This window comes from Berghia stephanieae, chromosome 4 (genome assembly GCF_034508935.2).
Source record: "Berghia stephanieae isolate SIO BIC M18660-M18661 chromosome 4, UCSD_Bste_1.3, whole genome shotgun sequence".
Taxonomy (NCBI): domain Eukaryota; kingdom Metazoa; phylum Mollusca; class Gastropoda; order Nudibranchia; family Aeolidiidae; genus Berghia; species Berghia stephanieae.
Window position 1 is genome coordinate 54901131 of NC_088363.1, and position 16556 is coordinate 54917686.

The window sequence follows — 16556 nt, forward strand, 5'->3', positions numbered from 1 at the left end:
GGCAGCGGTACGGTCTTTGGTTGGCACCCGAAAGGTACCGAGTTCGATCACCCGCCGCTGAGTGGTCTTGAGCAAGTCACCTTGCCCTAACTAAATTTGCGGCGCTGCACTGCGGCTATCGCTTGGGTTATTCCAGTCTTCCCTTAGAATAGACCCGAAAGACGAATCTCCCCTATGGGATGAATAAAGGGAATTATGTTTAATTTATTTATCATCACCATCATATCAGCGGGATCATCATCATCACCACCACCACCACCACCACCCTAATAATAATGGATAAAATAAATATCAACACATTTCAATGTAATAATCAATCTAAAATCAATCAGTGCTCCTAAAAGACCCTTTGATTTCTTTGTCTAATTCGTTCCATACTTTTGGAGTCCCGACAAAGAAAGATTTTCAGCTAACTATAGTTTATATATGGGAATATTAATCAGTCGTTTATATTGGAATCGGAGTTGTCTAGCAGGTGTATTAGTTCAAAGCGCATTTCCAAGGATTTACCATGCTCAATGAACTTCACAATATTTAATTTAATTTATTCCTCCGGCACGCCATATCGACCATACATCCATTTCGTACAGTAGGTACCGATCGCTGTTTGGAGTCTTTTTGTATTAAAGCTCTTTACAATACCCGTCATTGCTTATAAGATAAGAATACATTCACACCTGAGTCAAGTGCCTGACACACGGACTTAACGTCTGGATCACAATTTTTAACAATCACTGTCACTCATCCGGCCATTGACAAGGCTTGATTTTGTGACAAGAGACACCGTACCACTGAGCGACCGAACAAATAATCACCATCTGCGCCATCGTCATCATCATCATCATTATCATCATCCTCATCACAGCCGTAACAGCCAGCAAAACCACAATCATCATCTTCGGGTCCGGTCTATCCGTGTGGGGGGTGGGGGTGGAACCTGCTAAAGTATTTCATTTTTTAAACAGAAACACGAGAATCATCATCATCATCATCATCATCGTCATCCATTGTCGTCGGCATCGTTATCATCGTGTCCGGGCAATCCGTGGGTGTCTGGGTGTGGAACCTGCTAAATATTATTATTATCTACCTACCTAATAAAAACACACCATCCTTGTTCATTTATTTTTCAAATAATGAAATGAAAGGCACGACCTTTCCCGCACACACAAGAGGCGATGACGACCAGTGACAAATTATGGGAGGTGGGGGCGGCCGACAACTTTTGGCGCGACATAAATATGAAATGTTAAGGTGACAGCGGGATGATGGTGGTGGGAGGGGGGGGGGGTCTCAACCCTTCACTATCAACAACTGTTTGATGTGGGTGTGTGTGTGTGTGTGTGTGTGTGTGTGTGTGTGTATGTGTGTGTGATGCGACGAACGATCATAATCAAGGCTGCCAGACAGCCAGATTTCTTCTTGCCCAAGTAGTCAAATAGACCCCAAATAGCCAAACACCACAAGCATTCTGACTCCCTTGAAAAACTCATTTGTTTTGATTAACAAAACAATCGACTACAGTTGGATAAACTTATCTTTTCATTTTTTTAAAATAAAATATTTTTTTAAAAATGAATAATAATAGAAAAGCGTTTCTTAGTAACCAATTTTGAACTTGGCCATCTGGCAGCCCCCATCATAACCAGCTGCAGTCAAGCCAGCCACAGACATAAGAGAGGGAGGGGTATGTGAAGTTTCCTGTGGCAAACGAGTTACTCGTGTTTTTGTTTTTTTTTTTCAAACGAATCACTGCTCGATGACGTCACTGACTCGAAACCCGCCCGAAACCGACTCGATTTTAGAGGACTCGATCGAAAACCCGCTCGATTTGATCGTTTCAAACTCGACCCAGCACTAGTTTCAGGACCTTTCGTAACTCCTGATAAATAACTTCCTTCGTACCATCGTATTTTCGAATAAGATATATTTTCCTTTGAAATAACATTCGACTTCTTCTTCTTCTAATGAGCTTTTTATTGAACAATATTCACTAAACGTGCTCAAAGCCTTTAAAAGCGGTCCTTGACCAACAGCAACACTTAACCATTGAGTGATAGTCATCAATTTGCTTACAAACCAGGACGTAGTGTAGAACTTCTACAAACAACATACAGGCATCTAGATCACGCTAGGAGCAATTGCAGATTGCTTTTCGCAGATATTTCTTCAGCGTTAAAACAATGCAAACTCAGTTGGTTGTTCAAAAATTGACCCGCCTAAATTTAAACAAGTATATTATTATTTGGGTGCACTGAGAGGAATACACTCAAATGCTTACATTATAGATTCAAAATAACAAATACAACAATATATAACAGATGATTTACAAGGAAAAAAACATCATCTCCCAAAACAATAACTATGCATTTGACTGTTTACCTCCCAGCCAAATCCACGGCCAGGCCCAGGGCAAAACCAAGTAATCTCATTCCAAGACAAAGACAGAAAGCAAATTGGAAACAGATATAATGGGAAAGAAGACGCAGTAAGTCCCCCCCCCCCCCTGCCCACTATGGGAGGTCAGGAACCCCACCCAGGATTGTCCTCTGTATTATTCACGGTATTCACAAATGACTGTCGAAGTCAATACCTGAGAGTACCTATAAAGTTTGCAGATGACACCGCTCTTCAATGCATTATAACATGTGGCACGAAGTAGCTTTTTGTGTCTTGGTGTGATGCCAATCACCTAACATAAGCAAGACAAAGGAGCTAGTGGTTGACTTTAGGAGAGTGAAGGAACCGATAGAACCGTTAAAATTAAAGGACCAATTAGTCGAGCAAGATCCTCACTACAAATACATTGGTGTAACGATTGATGACAGGCTCAAGTGGGATGAACACATGAAAATAATTAATTATAATATATGCAAACGTACTTATTTTTTTTGTCAAAACTATCTCAGTTTAGAATTGATAAAACCCTCTGCACATTACTTTGTAAAGCAGTAATTGAAAGTGTTTTGTCGTTTTGCATAACAGCTTGGGGAGGCAATTGCTCAGCAGTGGAAAAGAACAAAATAAATTAAATTATTTTTTAAATCCGTCAAATACTATATAAATGATGTTGACAATGTAATCTTTATATGAGAAATTCTGTATGAGTAAAATAAATAAAATATTAAACGATCACCAACATCCACTAAGACCATCTGTTATTATGTCAGGGAGCGGTCACCCCTTTTCTATCTCCTCAACTAAGACAGACACCGAAAATCCTTTCTGAAGTCTAGTGTTAGGCTTTTTAAATACCAAGCAATAATTACTATATATATAAAATTATCTGGATCTGAAACCACTGGGTAACCGAGTTTTTTATGTATATTAGTATGATGTTTTATAATCAATTTGAGTGCCTCTTTTCTTTATGGCCAGTGGGCATCCAGTTACTTCAGTTTACTTGTGAAACTTTGGATGACTTTACTTTTAGGGTAATAGGGAGTCCGCAATATGATCTTTGCCTTGTCACTTAAACAAATTGAAGTTTAATCTTTCACGCTGTGCTGTGGAGCCTTGAGCAAGTCATCTCACACTATCTCAGAGGAAATTCTATGTCGACCTAGGGTAATGTTAATCTTAAATCACTCAGAATTTCCCTCGAATCAAAAAGTATTTAAAAAATGGAGAGAAAAAATAATTATATATATATGTATTTTTATATTCATAAGTCTAACATCTGAATGCAATTATGACATGATGGGCTTGATTTAAGAGTGTTATAATAAACAGCATTTTGCATTGGTTTGAGAGTACAGTACTATCTGAATTCTAGCACTCTCTTGGGAGATAACTACACAAAGTCCCAGGTTTGAGTTTTTTTGCCAAGATGAGGGTCATTTAAATCAATCGATATTTGAAGGACGAGTTTTCTGGCCAAATTTCAAAATATAGGATTTTCCAGAGTATGGCAGTATAGATAGTACGCGCTTGGATAAGAAGCTCACAACATTGCCACCCGGATGTATAACGGACCAACAAACAAAACTCTGTGTAACCATGAACTTTTATAGTCTGGCTTATACAGTTAAGGGGGAATTACTCATATATGTGGATGGTAAAAAACAATAACAAAGACTTGAGTGACGTCAACTTCATTTTATCTATATTGGGTAAAACCATCCAATGAAAATGCATTATACTTACTGTCAATGGTTTTTTAAAACATCTACAAAGTTGGGTTTTTCAGAGTGAACAGTTTGCAACCAAGACCAATTGTCAACTTTAAAAAATCCTTGACATGTCCTTGACATTGTATATGATCAGCCTTTTTTTTTTTGGGGGGGGGGGGGGGGGGGGGGGCAGCGTAGCTCAGCGGTACAGTCTTTGCTTCCTACCCAAAAGGTACCGAGTTCGATCATCCGCCGCTTCGCTGTGTGGCCTTGAGCAAGTTACCTCCTTAGCTCAATTGCAGCGCTGCACTGCGGCTGACGCCTGGGTTGTTCCAGTCTTCCCTTGGAATAGACCCTAGAGACAAATTTCCCCTATGGATTAATAAAAGGAATTTTATTATTTATTTTTTAAATTTTATTTGGTTATCGTTTTTGTTTGTTTTTAAGGGTTTTACGGCACTTGCGACACATTAAGGTCATATCAGTGCCAGTAAAAAGGAAGAAATTTGGATAGTAAAAAAATTCTAGATAAACAATTAAAAACAATTAAGAAAAGTAAGATAAAGGAATGGTACAAATAGGCAACAGGTGTAGAGTCTAAGAGCCCAATATCATTATACTTAGCTTGAGATCACCTAAAAAGTCTCAACTCGACACAAGCACAGGATCCCCCTAAGTGGAACAAACTCAAATGCTTATACATTCGAAACAACAAATACAACAATACATAACAGATAGAGGATTTACAAGGAAAAAAATATCATCTCCCAAAACTTTAATTATACATTTGTCATTTGACTGTTGCGCTCACAGCAAAGGACTCTAACAAAGGAAAGGACAAAACCAAGTAAAGATTTCAAGGCAAAGATAGGAAGCAACTTGGAAAACAGATATAGGGGTATAGAAAACACAGTAAGTGCCTCCCTGCCCACGATGGGAGGTCAAGAATCCCACACAAAACATTAGTTATCCCTGGGCTGATAGACAAGCAAAGCAGGGCTGGTATGGTTAATGAAAAAGGGTAATGCAACAAATTGGACAAAGGAAAAGTGCCATTGAGTGAATTCTTCGTTATGCAATGTGCAAAGCTTGATGACGATAGACAATGGAAATGGGTGATGTCACTTTTGCCCATGATAATTTGTCCTGATGTGCTGCAGTATCGCAGTACAGTGTAGAATAGTCCACACCCTTTCTATCTCTTTTTTCTTCCCTCATCATTTGTCCTTTCAATGTGGCATTGTGCCCTTGTTTAGGAATGGAACATTTGGTTTGGTCTGGGCCATGTCTTAAACCTTATGATAACAGGGAAGTACGTAGATAGATAGAAAGTACAGCACTGACATATTAATAACTGTTATATGTCAACAACGCACTGAAGTCCCCCTAGTTTTCTCATCTTCTTATTTTCTCCTCTCTCTCTCTGGCTTATAGAATAACCCTACCCCTAGGGAACTTAAGTTCATAATCATAATATAAGCGCCCAAGAAAAGGAAAATGTGAGGACAATTATTATACTTCATAAAGCACTAAGCCACACAAAAATTTAGATAAATCATGATTTATTTTGGAAAATATTCCAATAGTAATATGTAATATGTTAAGTGACAATAAGAAAAAGGAATAATGTACAAAGAAGGTTTGACGTTAATCGGAGCACAATTTAAATGTGAATTCAATAATTAAAAGAAAGGTGTGATGCGATCTTGAGCTAAATAAATTCTATTTATATATTAGACCTGTAAATGAGCTCTATAAAAATTGACTGAAACTGAAACTCTTCGGTTCGTAATTCGTCGTAGCGGTAAAATCCAAAGAATCAAAATGAAAGGTAAACAGCAAGCTCACTTGAGCAAAGCAATGGCAGAAAACTAAATTGCGAGGGAATTAATTAGGCTACTTACCATTGTTCCTTGTAATTAGGTACTCAATCAGTGAAGAAACTTAGAAACGGTCAACCAGTTTGTTTACAACATGAGGTAATCGAGATGTGCTTGTAGCAATCATTTAACTTTCGATTTGAAGGTGTCTACATAACGAACTTCCGGTGTTTCGAATTTTTCTTTCTCATACTTTTCCTGTCCTTCAAGTAAATGTGGTCAATTTTGGCTTAGACGAAACAATGAAATTTATCGCTCGGCGGCTCAGTTAAAATTGGCTACGACAGGTTTCGAAAGTGAAAAAATAATTTCACGAAGGCTGTGTGAAAATACACTGGGGTGTGTTCAGACACGGCAATTCTAAAAAGCGTCGCTTAGCCTTGGCAATATATATCCATCATTAATATAAACGGCCCATGAGCTATGCGTGGGGCTGTGGAACATTCCTAGTTAACTTTACAGTCAATCGACTACGATTCATGAATTCTTTCTTTATTCATTTCTTTCTTCCCTTTTTAAAAATATTTGAATTTGACGAATTGACTGATTTCAGTTAATTGACTGAGAATTTACAGGTCTAATATATACATTCATCATTTGTATTTTCTTTGTTTTAAATCTGGTTCAGTCAAATGCTCACCAGATCCTGGTAGCAAAACAAAACAATAACAAATATGAAATTGTATTTTATATTACTACACTTTCAACATTTTAAATCTATAACACTTCAGCACCAGTAAAAAAAAAAGTAAACAGATAATGGGAATATGCTTGTAACACATTTAGGTCATTTCACCACCAGTAAAAAGGAAGAAAATGGGATGAAATTCTACATTTACACAAGAAAAGTGAGACAAAGGGGACTGGTACAAATAGGGAACATATGTAGATTCCAAGAGAATAAATATTATCATTGTGCATAGTTTGAGATCACCTAAAAGTCTCATCCAGCCACAAGAACAGGATCCCACTAAGAGGAACACACTCAAATGCTTACATTATGATTTCAAAACAACAAATATAACAACAGAGAAATGATTTACAAGTAAAATAATATCACCCAATACTTTAACTATATTTTTGATTGTTTCCCTCCCAGCCAAGGACTCTGACAAAAAAGGAAAAGACAAAACCAAGTAATCTCAATCCAAGACGAAGACAAAAAGCAAGTTGGAAAACAGACATGGGGGTGTAGAAGACACAGTAAGTGACCTCCCTGCTCACGATGTCACTATGGGCGGTCAGGAAGTAACCACTTGAAATCTGTTGTTAGAATATGAATGATGGTAAATGAGCATCTCTGTGACTAGCAGATATTTGTTCAAAAACAAATTATTTTTTTAAAAAATGATAATAAAAACTAAATAATAAACAATACAAAACAAAAGAACTAACATGCACTCCATAGAGGTTGATATCTTGATATCAGATAGTAATTTGCTGAATCTATTTCTAAAATCCTCTGCTTGCTAGTGACACTTTTATATATCACCTATTGTCAAACATTCCCGGGAGTTCTCCTGGGCTTGCAATGTTTGTAAGTGTAAGTCATTTTGTTTGTATGTAAGGGGTTTTTTACGACACACATTTAGGTTTCAGTTTCAGTGCCAGTAAAAAGGAAGAAAGTGGGATGGTTTGTTTTTAAGGGTTTTATGGTGCTTGCAAATCATTTAGGTCATATTATTAGTGCCGGTAAAAAGGAAGAAAATTGGATAGTAAAAACATTTAAATGTACAATTAAAAGGACTTGAGGAAAAAGTAAGACAAAGGGGAATGGTACAAATAAGGAACAGATGTAGATTCCAAGAGCACACTATCAGTGTCCTTAGTTTGAGATCATCTTGCAGTTTCACCCAGACACCAGCACATGATCCAATTAAGATTAATACACTCAAAATGTTTACAAATTATATGTTCAAAATAAAAAATACAGGACATGACAGAGTGATGATTTACAAAGAAAAAAATATCATCTACCAAAACTATAACTATGCATTCAACTATTTCCCTCGCAGCCAAAACTTAGTAATCTCATTCTAAGACAAAGACATGTTTTTCTTTCTTTGTTTTTAAGGGTTTTTTTACGGCGCTTGCAACACATTAAGGTTATATCAGCGCCAGTCAAAAGGAAGAAAATGGATTAGTAAAAAGTTTTAGAAAAAAGACTCCATCCTTTTGTAGTACATTTCAGCACAAATGAAAAGGAAGGTGATGGGAACATGATTACAGATTTGCACTTCCAAGCCCCAAAGAAAATATGAGACAAAAAAAAAAATAAGAAGGGGACAGAAATAAATCCTTAAAGTAATCAATCCATAGATCTAGTCTGAGACGACAGACACTGTATTCTGATGTCAATGAGAAAACAAGAATTTGTCACAGTAGTGGAATGTACAAACAAACATGTTGTTCCCCACATCACAAAAGTCTTCAACAATAATGTAAAGTTAAGTATAAATACAAAGAGAAAGGAAAATGTCATTTAACTCACTGTCAAGGTTTTCAGAATTGCAAAGCCGCTGACTGCCGAGGTTTATGCATGTTTTTTATTTTCACAATTTTTATGATTAAAAAGCAAACAAACCTGCTTGTGTTGTTCTTTCAAATGATACCATTTCTATTGCTGCATTTTAATTATGGATTAAACAGTAATATTTTAAAAAGTAGGCAATTTTATGCCAAAAGAAAAAAAATTGAACTGGAGTCAACACTGCCTTGGACTACTGTTCTAACTAAAAACTGGAAAAATTAATGTTCTTTTAACAGAAAACAATCACCAAGATTACTAAAACAAAAACAAGTAGTTTCACGTTTTTCACTTGAGAATTATAAATAATTGATTTCGTTTCTCCTTTATGTTGGAAAACTAAAAGAAAAAATAACAGGTTATCTATTACTTTGGCCTGCAAGAAAGAAAGTCAAGATTAAAAAGTACCCCATCATGTTTGGTATGAAATGAAAGATTTAAAAAATGGAACTACCTCGCCGTCAAACTGCTTTGGCTAATACAGTTTGGTCAGAAGTACAAAAAAAATTGCAAAGTACGAAACTGAAGGGATTCGGCCATGGCAGTCAAAGGTCAAAATAAAAAAAACGACATGTATCGACCGTGGCAGTCGGTGAGTTAACCAAGAATCTCATGAAGCATAAATATTTATAATATATAAAAGTAACATAACTATTCCACTATAAAACATACATGCAACAGTAACAATATAAATATTGTTTATAAAAGGATATTTGGCGGCAAAATTTAGTTTCTATCAAACACCAACAATGATGGCACATGATACAATAAAATATAAAAAATAATGAATGACATAATTCAAAGGGAAGCCATCCACCACTTGGTCCAGATAAATATGATCTGAGCAATCCATCTAGTCTGTGAAGGGTATTAACCCATAGAGTGTTGGGTTTACTTCTATCATTACAGTAAAGAAAAAATTTAATCCAAAATTCAAGGGATTTGGTAATATAATTTGGTTTAAGTTTGCTTTTATGATTGAAAATCAAGGAGTTCTGCTCTGCGAATGGTATTTCATCTATGATTGCAGAGTTGCCTCCCTTATGTCATTCATTATTACGCTTTGTTTGAAAATTTTATTTATTGAAATTGTTTATTTGATTTTTTTTTATTATAAGCAAATATAATTATTTTTTTTTAAAGTCACATCTATAATATAACTAAACCCTAATATTCATTTTTTAAAAATTCTATCTAGTTTGGCTAAGTCAAATACAAAAAAATAATAAAAATGAGATTTTGCAATACTAGAATTGGATTTTATGAGGCCATTCTTAAAAAATTAACAATCAGTTGAATTCAAGTATCTTCTTCATTCAGATATTTAACTAAATTGGAAGATTTGTTGAAAAAAGTTTAATGCTCTATTCAATTCAGACTACACAGTTTGACACAGCCAATCTTACTAATTGCCAACTTATTTACTTCCAAGTCGAATATCCTTAGCTATATATTCAATAACTTGGCATCTAAATTATCAGACATAATACCGTATTGAGACCATGAATCACATATGCGACCTCAAAATGAAATGATGCCAGAGCGAGTTAGATGCTCAAAAGTGAGTTTATAGGCATAAGAAGTATGAAACTTGGGTTAAATTCATATATTCTCTAATGCAGACTGTTGGTCTAGTTTCTTGAAGGACAAGGATTACTACGATCATCTTTACAAGAAAATAACTTCTAAGCATCTGATACACCTTGAAATGATACTGTTTTGAGGTAGTAGGTCACATATGCCCTGGTAATGGATGGGATGATGAAATGTGGGGTTCCGGTGGAAATCCCTTTTGTCAAGTCTCCACATGCCTCTTACTACATCTTACAGCTGTGATTGATGTACAAGAGACGGAAGAAGAAAAAAATGAATTCAGACAAGAAAAAGAGCTGATCTAACAATTAAGATTAGATGGGCTAGTATCCATTGTGTCAAATAACTTTTAATTACATAATGATTATAACATTAGTTGTGCATTTGATTGACATGTTTTCCTCAACCCCTCAGTTGCAGAGAGAAACTGGGAGGTGTCTCTTGCCTCTACTAAATCTAAAGTTTTGTAAAATTTTAACATCTATTACATCATATTTACATCTATGTACAATTATGTTCACTTTACAACATGACAACTGCTTTATCATTTGTCAACTATTATACGTCTTGTAAATGATCCTATGATAAGAATGATCTTACAGACATGAGCCTTGGCCAGTAAAATGTAAGAGATCATGATTAGATTATCAGAACTTGCGACATTCTTGGAATATAAGCATTCAAGAATAACAAAGGCCAAAAGTTACAACAACAACAACAAATTTAAGCAGATCTCTTTGCAGTTTATGCTTGCTTGAAACTATCCAAAAAATATTATCTATGAAACTTTTTTGCTAACAGGTTGTAAGACTGCTGCGATTCACAACTATTTCGATTACTTATTTAAACTCAACCCTATCTAAAGGTCAACAATGGATATGATAAATAGATTGAGAGGAAACAAACAAACAAAAAAACATTATGCCTAATTGCAGCACCCTCTAATAAATAACACATTGACCCCCTTTGTATTTTTAACATATTTATAGCATTTTTTGTCAGGAGAGATAAAATACGTAATACCAAAAATAAATGGTAGGAGCAATGTAGTTACACTTGTTACATTTCTACTTAAATTTTATGAAAAAGTATGGTGAACTTTAATAACAGAGAGGAGAAAAAAAATCAGAAACAAAAGGGGGAAGGGGGATGGGAGAAAGGAGTGTAAACTGAATTTTGCGTGTGTGTTTATACAATCGAATGTTCTGATGGTCCCACTAACAAAATATTATTTTGTTCATATAAGAAACTCACTGGCAAATTTTCAAACTCCGGAATTTACTTTTCAGTACACATATGATACCATGCAAACGACTATAAATTTTCAGAGAAAATGTTTTCTACAAGCAAAATCCTGGTCCACAGAATTGTACAACATTATCACTTTTATACTAGATAAGAACGATCAGACTGTTTTAAACACTATCTGCAGATTGAAACATCAATGGCCTTTCTAATTGATCTAACATTGGAAACAAAGTAAAATAAAAAGGCAAATTAAGTCAATGTATAAGTGGAAAGTAAACATCACTTTGTTCACTTTTTTTCCATTTCACAATCATGAAAATTGTTTTAAGAAGTACGTGGACAATTGTCATATTACCGCTATACACATCTCTTGCTTATATGCTATAACTTTAATTGGTTGAAGGAAAAGGTTGAGCCAAAATGTTCGAAATGTAAATCCATTCACAATCTCCCAGCTTGGGGAAATTTACTATTTAGTATTTACTAAAATAACACTGTGTACCTAATCTTTTCTTAGTCACCGTAAAGCCAATACTGTACAGTTTGTTTATATTTGTCGACTGCAGAGGAAGTGTGGTTGGATAGGACACACATTGATAAAGCCAAAAACCAGCACCACATGACAATCCCTGACCCGGAATCCTCAAGGCAAGAGGAAAAGAGGCCAAAACGCAGCAGCTGGAGTCAAAACTGGCAGAGCTAGAAGAGTTGGGAATAAACTGGCAGGGAGCAACAAAAGCAGGCCAGAACAGAGTGCGTTGGAGAGGAGTCATTTGTGGCCTATGCTCTTCCAAAGAAAGAAGCAGATTAATGCTTTTTTGGACTTGCAAGATTTCTTTTCTATCACAATTTCTTTTGTTATCTCTTAGGTTATAAGTGAAAAAAAAATAACGATAAATATTGAATTGTAAGCTTCAATTTAATTACAATTCAATATTTATTGTTATTTTTTCCTTCGAGCTTCAAGCAGCAACATTTTCATTAGGTTATAAGTGCAGATTTTCACCAATAGACAAGCTAAAGTAAAATCAACCCCTAAAAGTATAGCATTAATGTCAACAAGAGAAGTCGTGACCAAAATTAGACATAATTTCCTGACTCAATAGTGTTCTTTTCCTCTTCTTTTTCCTATCTTGGGTGGTGTCTAAACTGACCCCGTCATCACCAGATTTCCGTTTGAGCAACATTAGACCAGAATTCTCTATGTCGACAGAGGTAGGAATTCCATCCATACTAGAGTCTTGTGATGGAGGGCTGGGGGTGGTCAGAGGTTTGTTCTCAGCTGCTGCCTTCAAAGTACTGCTGTTACTTCGAGTCATACGGGATACCTTGGAATTAGTTATGGTCACTGTCCCTGGGCAGGGTGGAGGAGGCGGTGATGGTGTGGACTGCTGGGTAGTTAGTTCATTTCCTACACTTTCATCTTCCAAAGTGAATGTACTGTCCAATGAAGTCATTTCTTCTTTTGAACGCTTCTTGGAAGTTTTCTGATTGGATGAAAAACAAAAATAGGAAAAAAGTTCTTAAATTTCCAAGTTTGAAAAAAATTTGTATAATAATACTAATTAATCTTAAAATCTATTTTCTCAATATAACTGAATTACAGCAATATCGTAGCCATGGTATCACAATAGCCCAGAGAAAAATGTACTGCAAAACTAGAGCATGGTCAAGCAAGGACCAAATTTGTCAGCTGCAAGGTAAAGCACTAAAACATGAAAAACCATTAGTTATGCATATTTGGATATATTTTTAAAAGGGCATTATATCTAAAAATAGAGCCATTAACCTTTTGAACCTGTTATCCCGATATTTCAGGACAATTCTTAAAACGTTATGTCCCTTAATCCCGATATTTAGGGAATTAAAACTAATTTGATTATAGACGATCATAGCCTATGATGCACTTCTTGTTTCTACTGAAATCCAAACCAACTGTTCATTTCACAATGTATAGAACAATTTCAGTGATATTTTGTTATTTCCTGTTTTGTGATAAAATGAGGTGATCAACTGATTTTTTTCTTTACCTTCAACTTCTTTTGGAAAACAATCCTACATACTAAGAACAAGCTATTGAAGAAATAGAATATGATTCTGATCTCCACTAAAATACTGATTATAATGAAAGTAAAAAATTGAAAGTGATGAATGGTTAGAGATCATAGATAATGATAAAGATAGTGGAGCACAAACCACAGTGATGCCAAGCCCATCTCTCAACAAAGGAAACAGAGTACTTCACATTTGGTAATGATTGGGGTGAAATAAATGTTTTCATGTTATTTAATGATCTTGACATTACATATATGATACTCAACTTTGTGGTCCCAAAAATATACCTGATCACATCCATGAGAACAGAAAGGCTATACATTTTCTGCTAATTTTTCTTGATGCGGAGTTTCGGGATAGACTATCAGATGACAAATAAGATAGCAGACCAGACAAAACAGAGATGCATAAGGGCATACTATACTAGGAACTACACCCCTACAACAGTGTAAGAAAAAGAGTCTATTATTGCAATGCATTTATCAATGGAAAGTGCACTAAAGACAGACCAGTGAAGAAGACAGACAAATTTAGGTGCAGCCACTGTAAATACTTCCTTTTCACGGTGCTGCCTACTTCGTAGTTTCCAAGGGGGAAAAGAAAAAGTCACTTTAAATAGCTTGAGAAATAAATAATTTGCCCTTAGCCTGATCCAAAAAATGTTCCAAAAGGCCTGAATATAGGTTCTAAGGACCTAAACTTTCCTTTTCAATAAGATTTATTGAGTCAAAGAAACAAAAGTTGTTCTGAACCCGGAGCCTAAATTTGTATTTCTAAGAATTTTTCGTAGTACTAAGCTGGTCTATTTGCATCAAGGAAAAGTCAACCTGCTGGAAAGACTGGCATCAGAAACAATAATATATATTGGATATAACAACATGTCTCATACATTGTTTCGTTGATATAAACTCCTCATACTTATACAGACCTGCCAACCTTCCCAGGATGAAAAGTGTATTCCATGACCCTAAAAAGTGTATTTTTAGAAAAAAAAAGTGTATTTTGTCCGCACATGTGGAAAAAAAGTGTGCACTATACAAAAATTTATATAAAAGCTATTATCAATCCCAAATCAAAATAAACTCTGGTCTTCATCATTAAAGCAATCTCTAGTGATTACAAAATTATCGATTTATCAAGAAACTAAAACTTAATGGCCATTTAAAATTAGCATAAGGCTCAGAAATTGCAATATCAAAGGCATTGCATTCGAAACACTCAAAGAAATGACCCTTAACATGTTGGTAGTATTGATGCTAGTATCAGTGGAAGAAGTGTTGGTTGTTGTAGCGATGGTGCTCTAGTGGTGGTGGTGGTGATGATGATGAAGCTGTGGTGGCAGTGGTGGTAGAAGTGATGTGGTGGTGGCTGTGGCCGTGACAATGTTGTGATGGCAGTTGTAGAAGTGGTGATGTCATATGATGTTGATGGTAAGAGATGCTGATGTACCAAATGAAGTTGTGATGGTGATATCTGCTAGCCCAGTACATCAGTTATGAGCAAGTTTTGAGATAAAATACCTGGGAGAGTGGTCTTCAATTCAATAGATGACAATTTGCAACAGTAGCAAGATATTTTCCATATATATACCTAATGACATCTCTCTCTCTCTCTTATTTTTTTTTTTTTTTTGAGCATTCACTACTACTACTCCTACTACTACTTCTATATACTACTACTACTATTACTTTGGTCAAATTATGGGAAATTCGCAAAGTATGTAATATGCAGAGACAAGTTAAATACTTCTAAAATGGTTCTAAAAAATTCATTTTGAACCAAATACCGTTCCTAAAGCTGCCCACTTTGTAATTCAAGACTCGTACAAAATAATAAAGAAAAAAAAAGATCATTATAAATTTTATAAATCAAAATAGAGTAATTTAGTTATTATAAAGGGAAATAACCCATTTATGTTTAAGTTAATTAGCAATACAGGTTTTAATTGAAGGCTTCAAAGTCAAAGATGCTGGTTCAATTAAATTTTCACTTAGAATTTTCTATTTAATAAATGGCAAAAGTTTAAATGTGGTCTGAGACTATTTAAAGTATAAAACAAGCTTATATGCATAATTCTATGCAAATCCTCAAAAATGTATGTGAAAAATATTGGTGAAAACCGGCATCATATAAGCAACTGAAATGATAACTATAGTATTAAATGTGATGCATCATTCATTCAGAAACACAGTCTACAGTTGGTGTACGACACACGTGTGTATCAATGCATCAAATGTATCATCAATATCATTCACATCGCATATCTTTTAAAAAATCGTATTAAATCCGCATATTCGGGTCTAAAAATCGTACTAAAATACGATTGATTAATCGTACTGGTTGGCAGGTCTGCTTATATATTTCTCTGCAATTAGTCAGTGGCTTATGTGCCTAAAAATATAGCCAAACATGGTCAGGGGACCCATGCCTCCAAAGTGGCAAAAGTTTCATAGGATTAAGAGCAAGACCATTAAAACACTTGACTATCAGCTTAAATTTGACAAAGATCTGTCATACTTGGAGAATTTGAACATAAATATAAAAACCATGATTTTGAATGTGGAACGATTGTCAAAATTAGTCAGCCATCTTTGGGTTATTCTAGCCAGAATCGAATACAAAATTGCCCTTTTTTCTTTCAACGCACTAAATTCCCGATCTCCATGCTACATTCAAGAACTTGTGGTCCCCGATTTGCCATCGGAGATCCAGCTACTAAAGTGCCAAAAACACGGCCTACTAATTTCGGCGATAGATCTTTTTATAAAGCAGGACCTACCATTTGGAACTTGCTTCCTTTGTCAGTGAGGATCTCGGGCAGCATAGAAAGTTTTAAGAAAAATCTAAAGACTCATCTTTTCCAGAAATTTTTATCCTAGGCATTTTCTTATTGATGAGTAAATTATACGTTTTATTTTTTTGATTCCATTTTGTTGAATGTCAGTTTCATTTTGTAAAACTTGCATAGTTAGTGTGTGCGACTGTTGTGTGTGTCTGTTTGGCTCGGTAGGAGTGTGTTTATGGTTTGATAAGTATATTGTAAAGCGCTTTGAGGCTTCAGCGTTTAGCGCTATAAAAGAACACTTTATTATTATTCCAGTCTTACCTTAGAATTAAAAATAAAGACAATTTCCCCTTGGG

At 35.3% G+C, this 16556-nt stretch overlaps 1 protein-coding gene and 1 long non-coding RNA gene across 2 annotated transcripts in view; one reads left to right on the plus strand and one right to left on the minus strand.

Annotated features, from left to right (window-relative positions):
* Window positions 1–16556, plus strand: part of LOC144972041 (uncharacterized) — a 509884-nt gene that overhangs the window by 91268 nt on the left and 402060 nt on the right. The gene's annotated exons all lie outside the window — the stretch shown is intronic.
* LOC144970847 (chromosome-associated kinesin KIF4A-like) overlaps window positions 5658–16556 on the minus strand; it is a 38944-nt gene continuing 28045 nt past the window's right edge. The window contains exon 25 of the mRNA XM_078910941.1: window positions 5658–12847. Coding sequence (XP_078767067.1) covers window positions 12416–12847 — 432 coding nt within the window. The 3' untranslated portion in view covers window positions 5658–12415. The remainder of the gene's footprint in view (window positions 12848–16556) is intronic.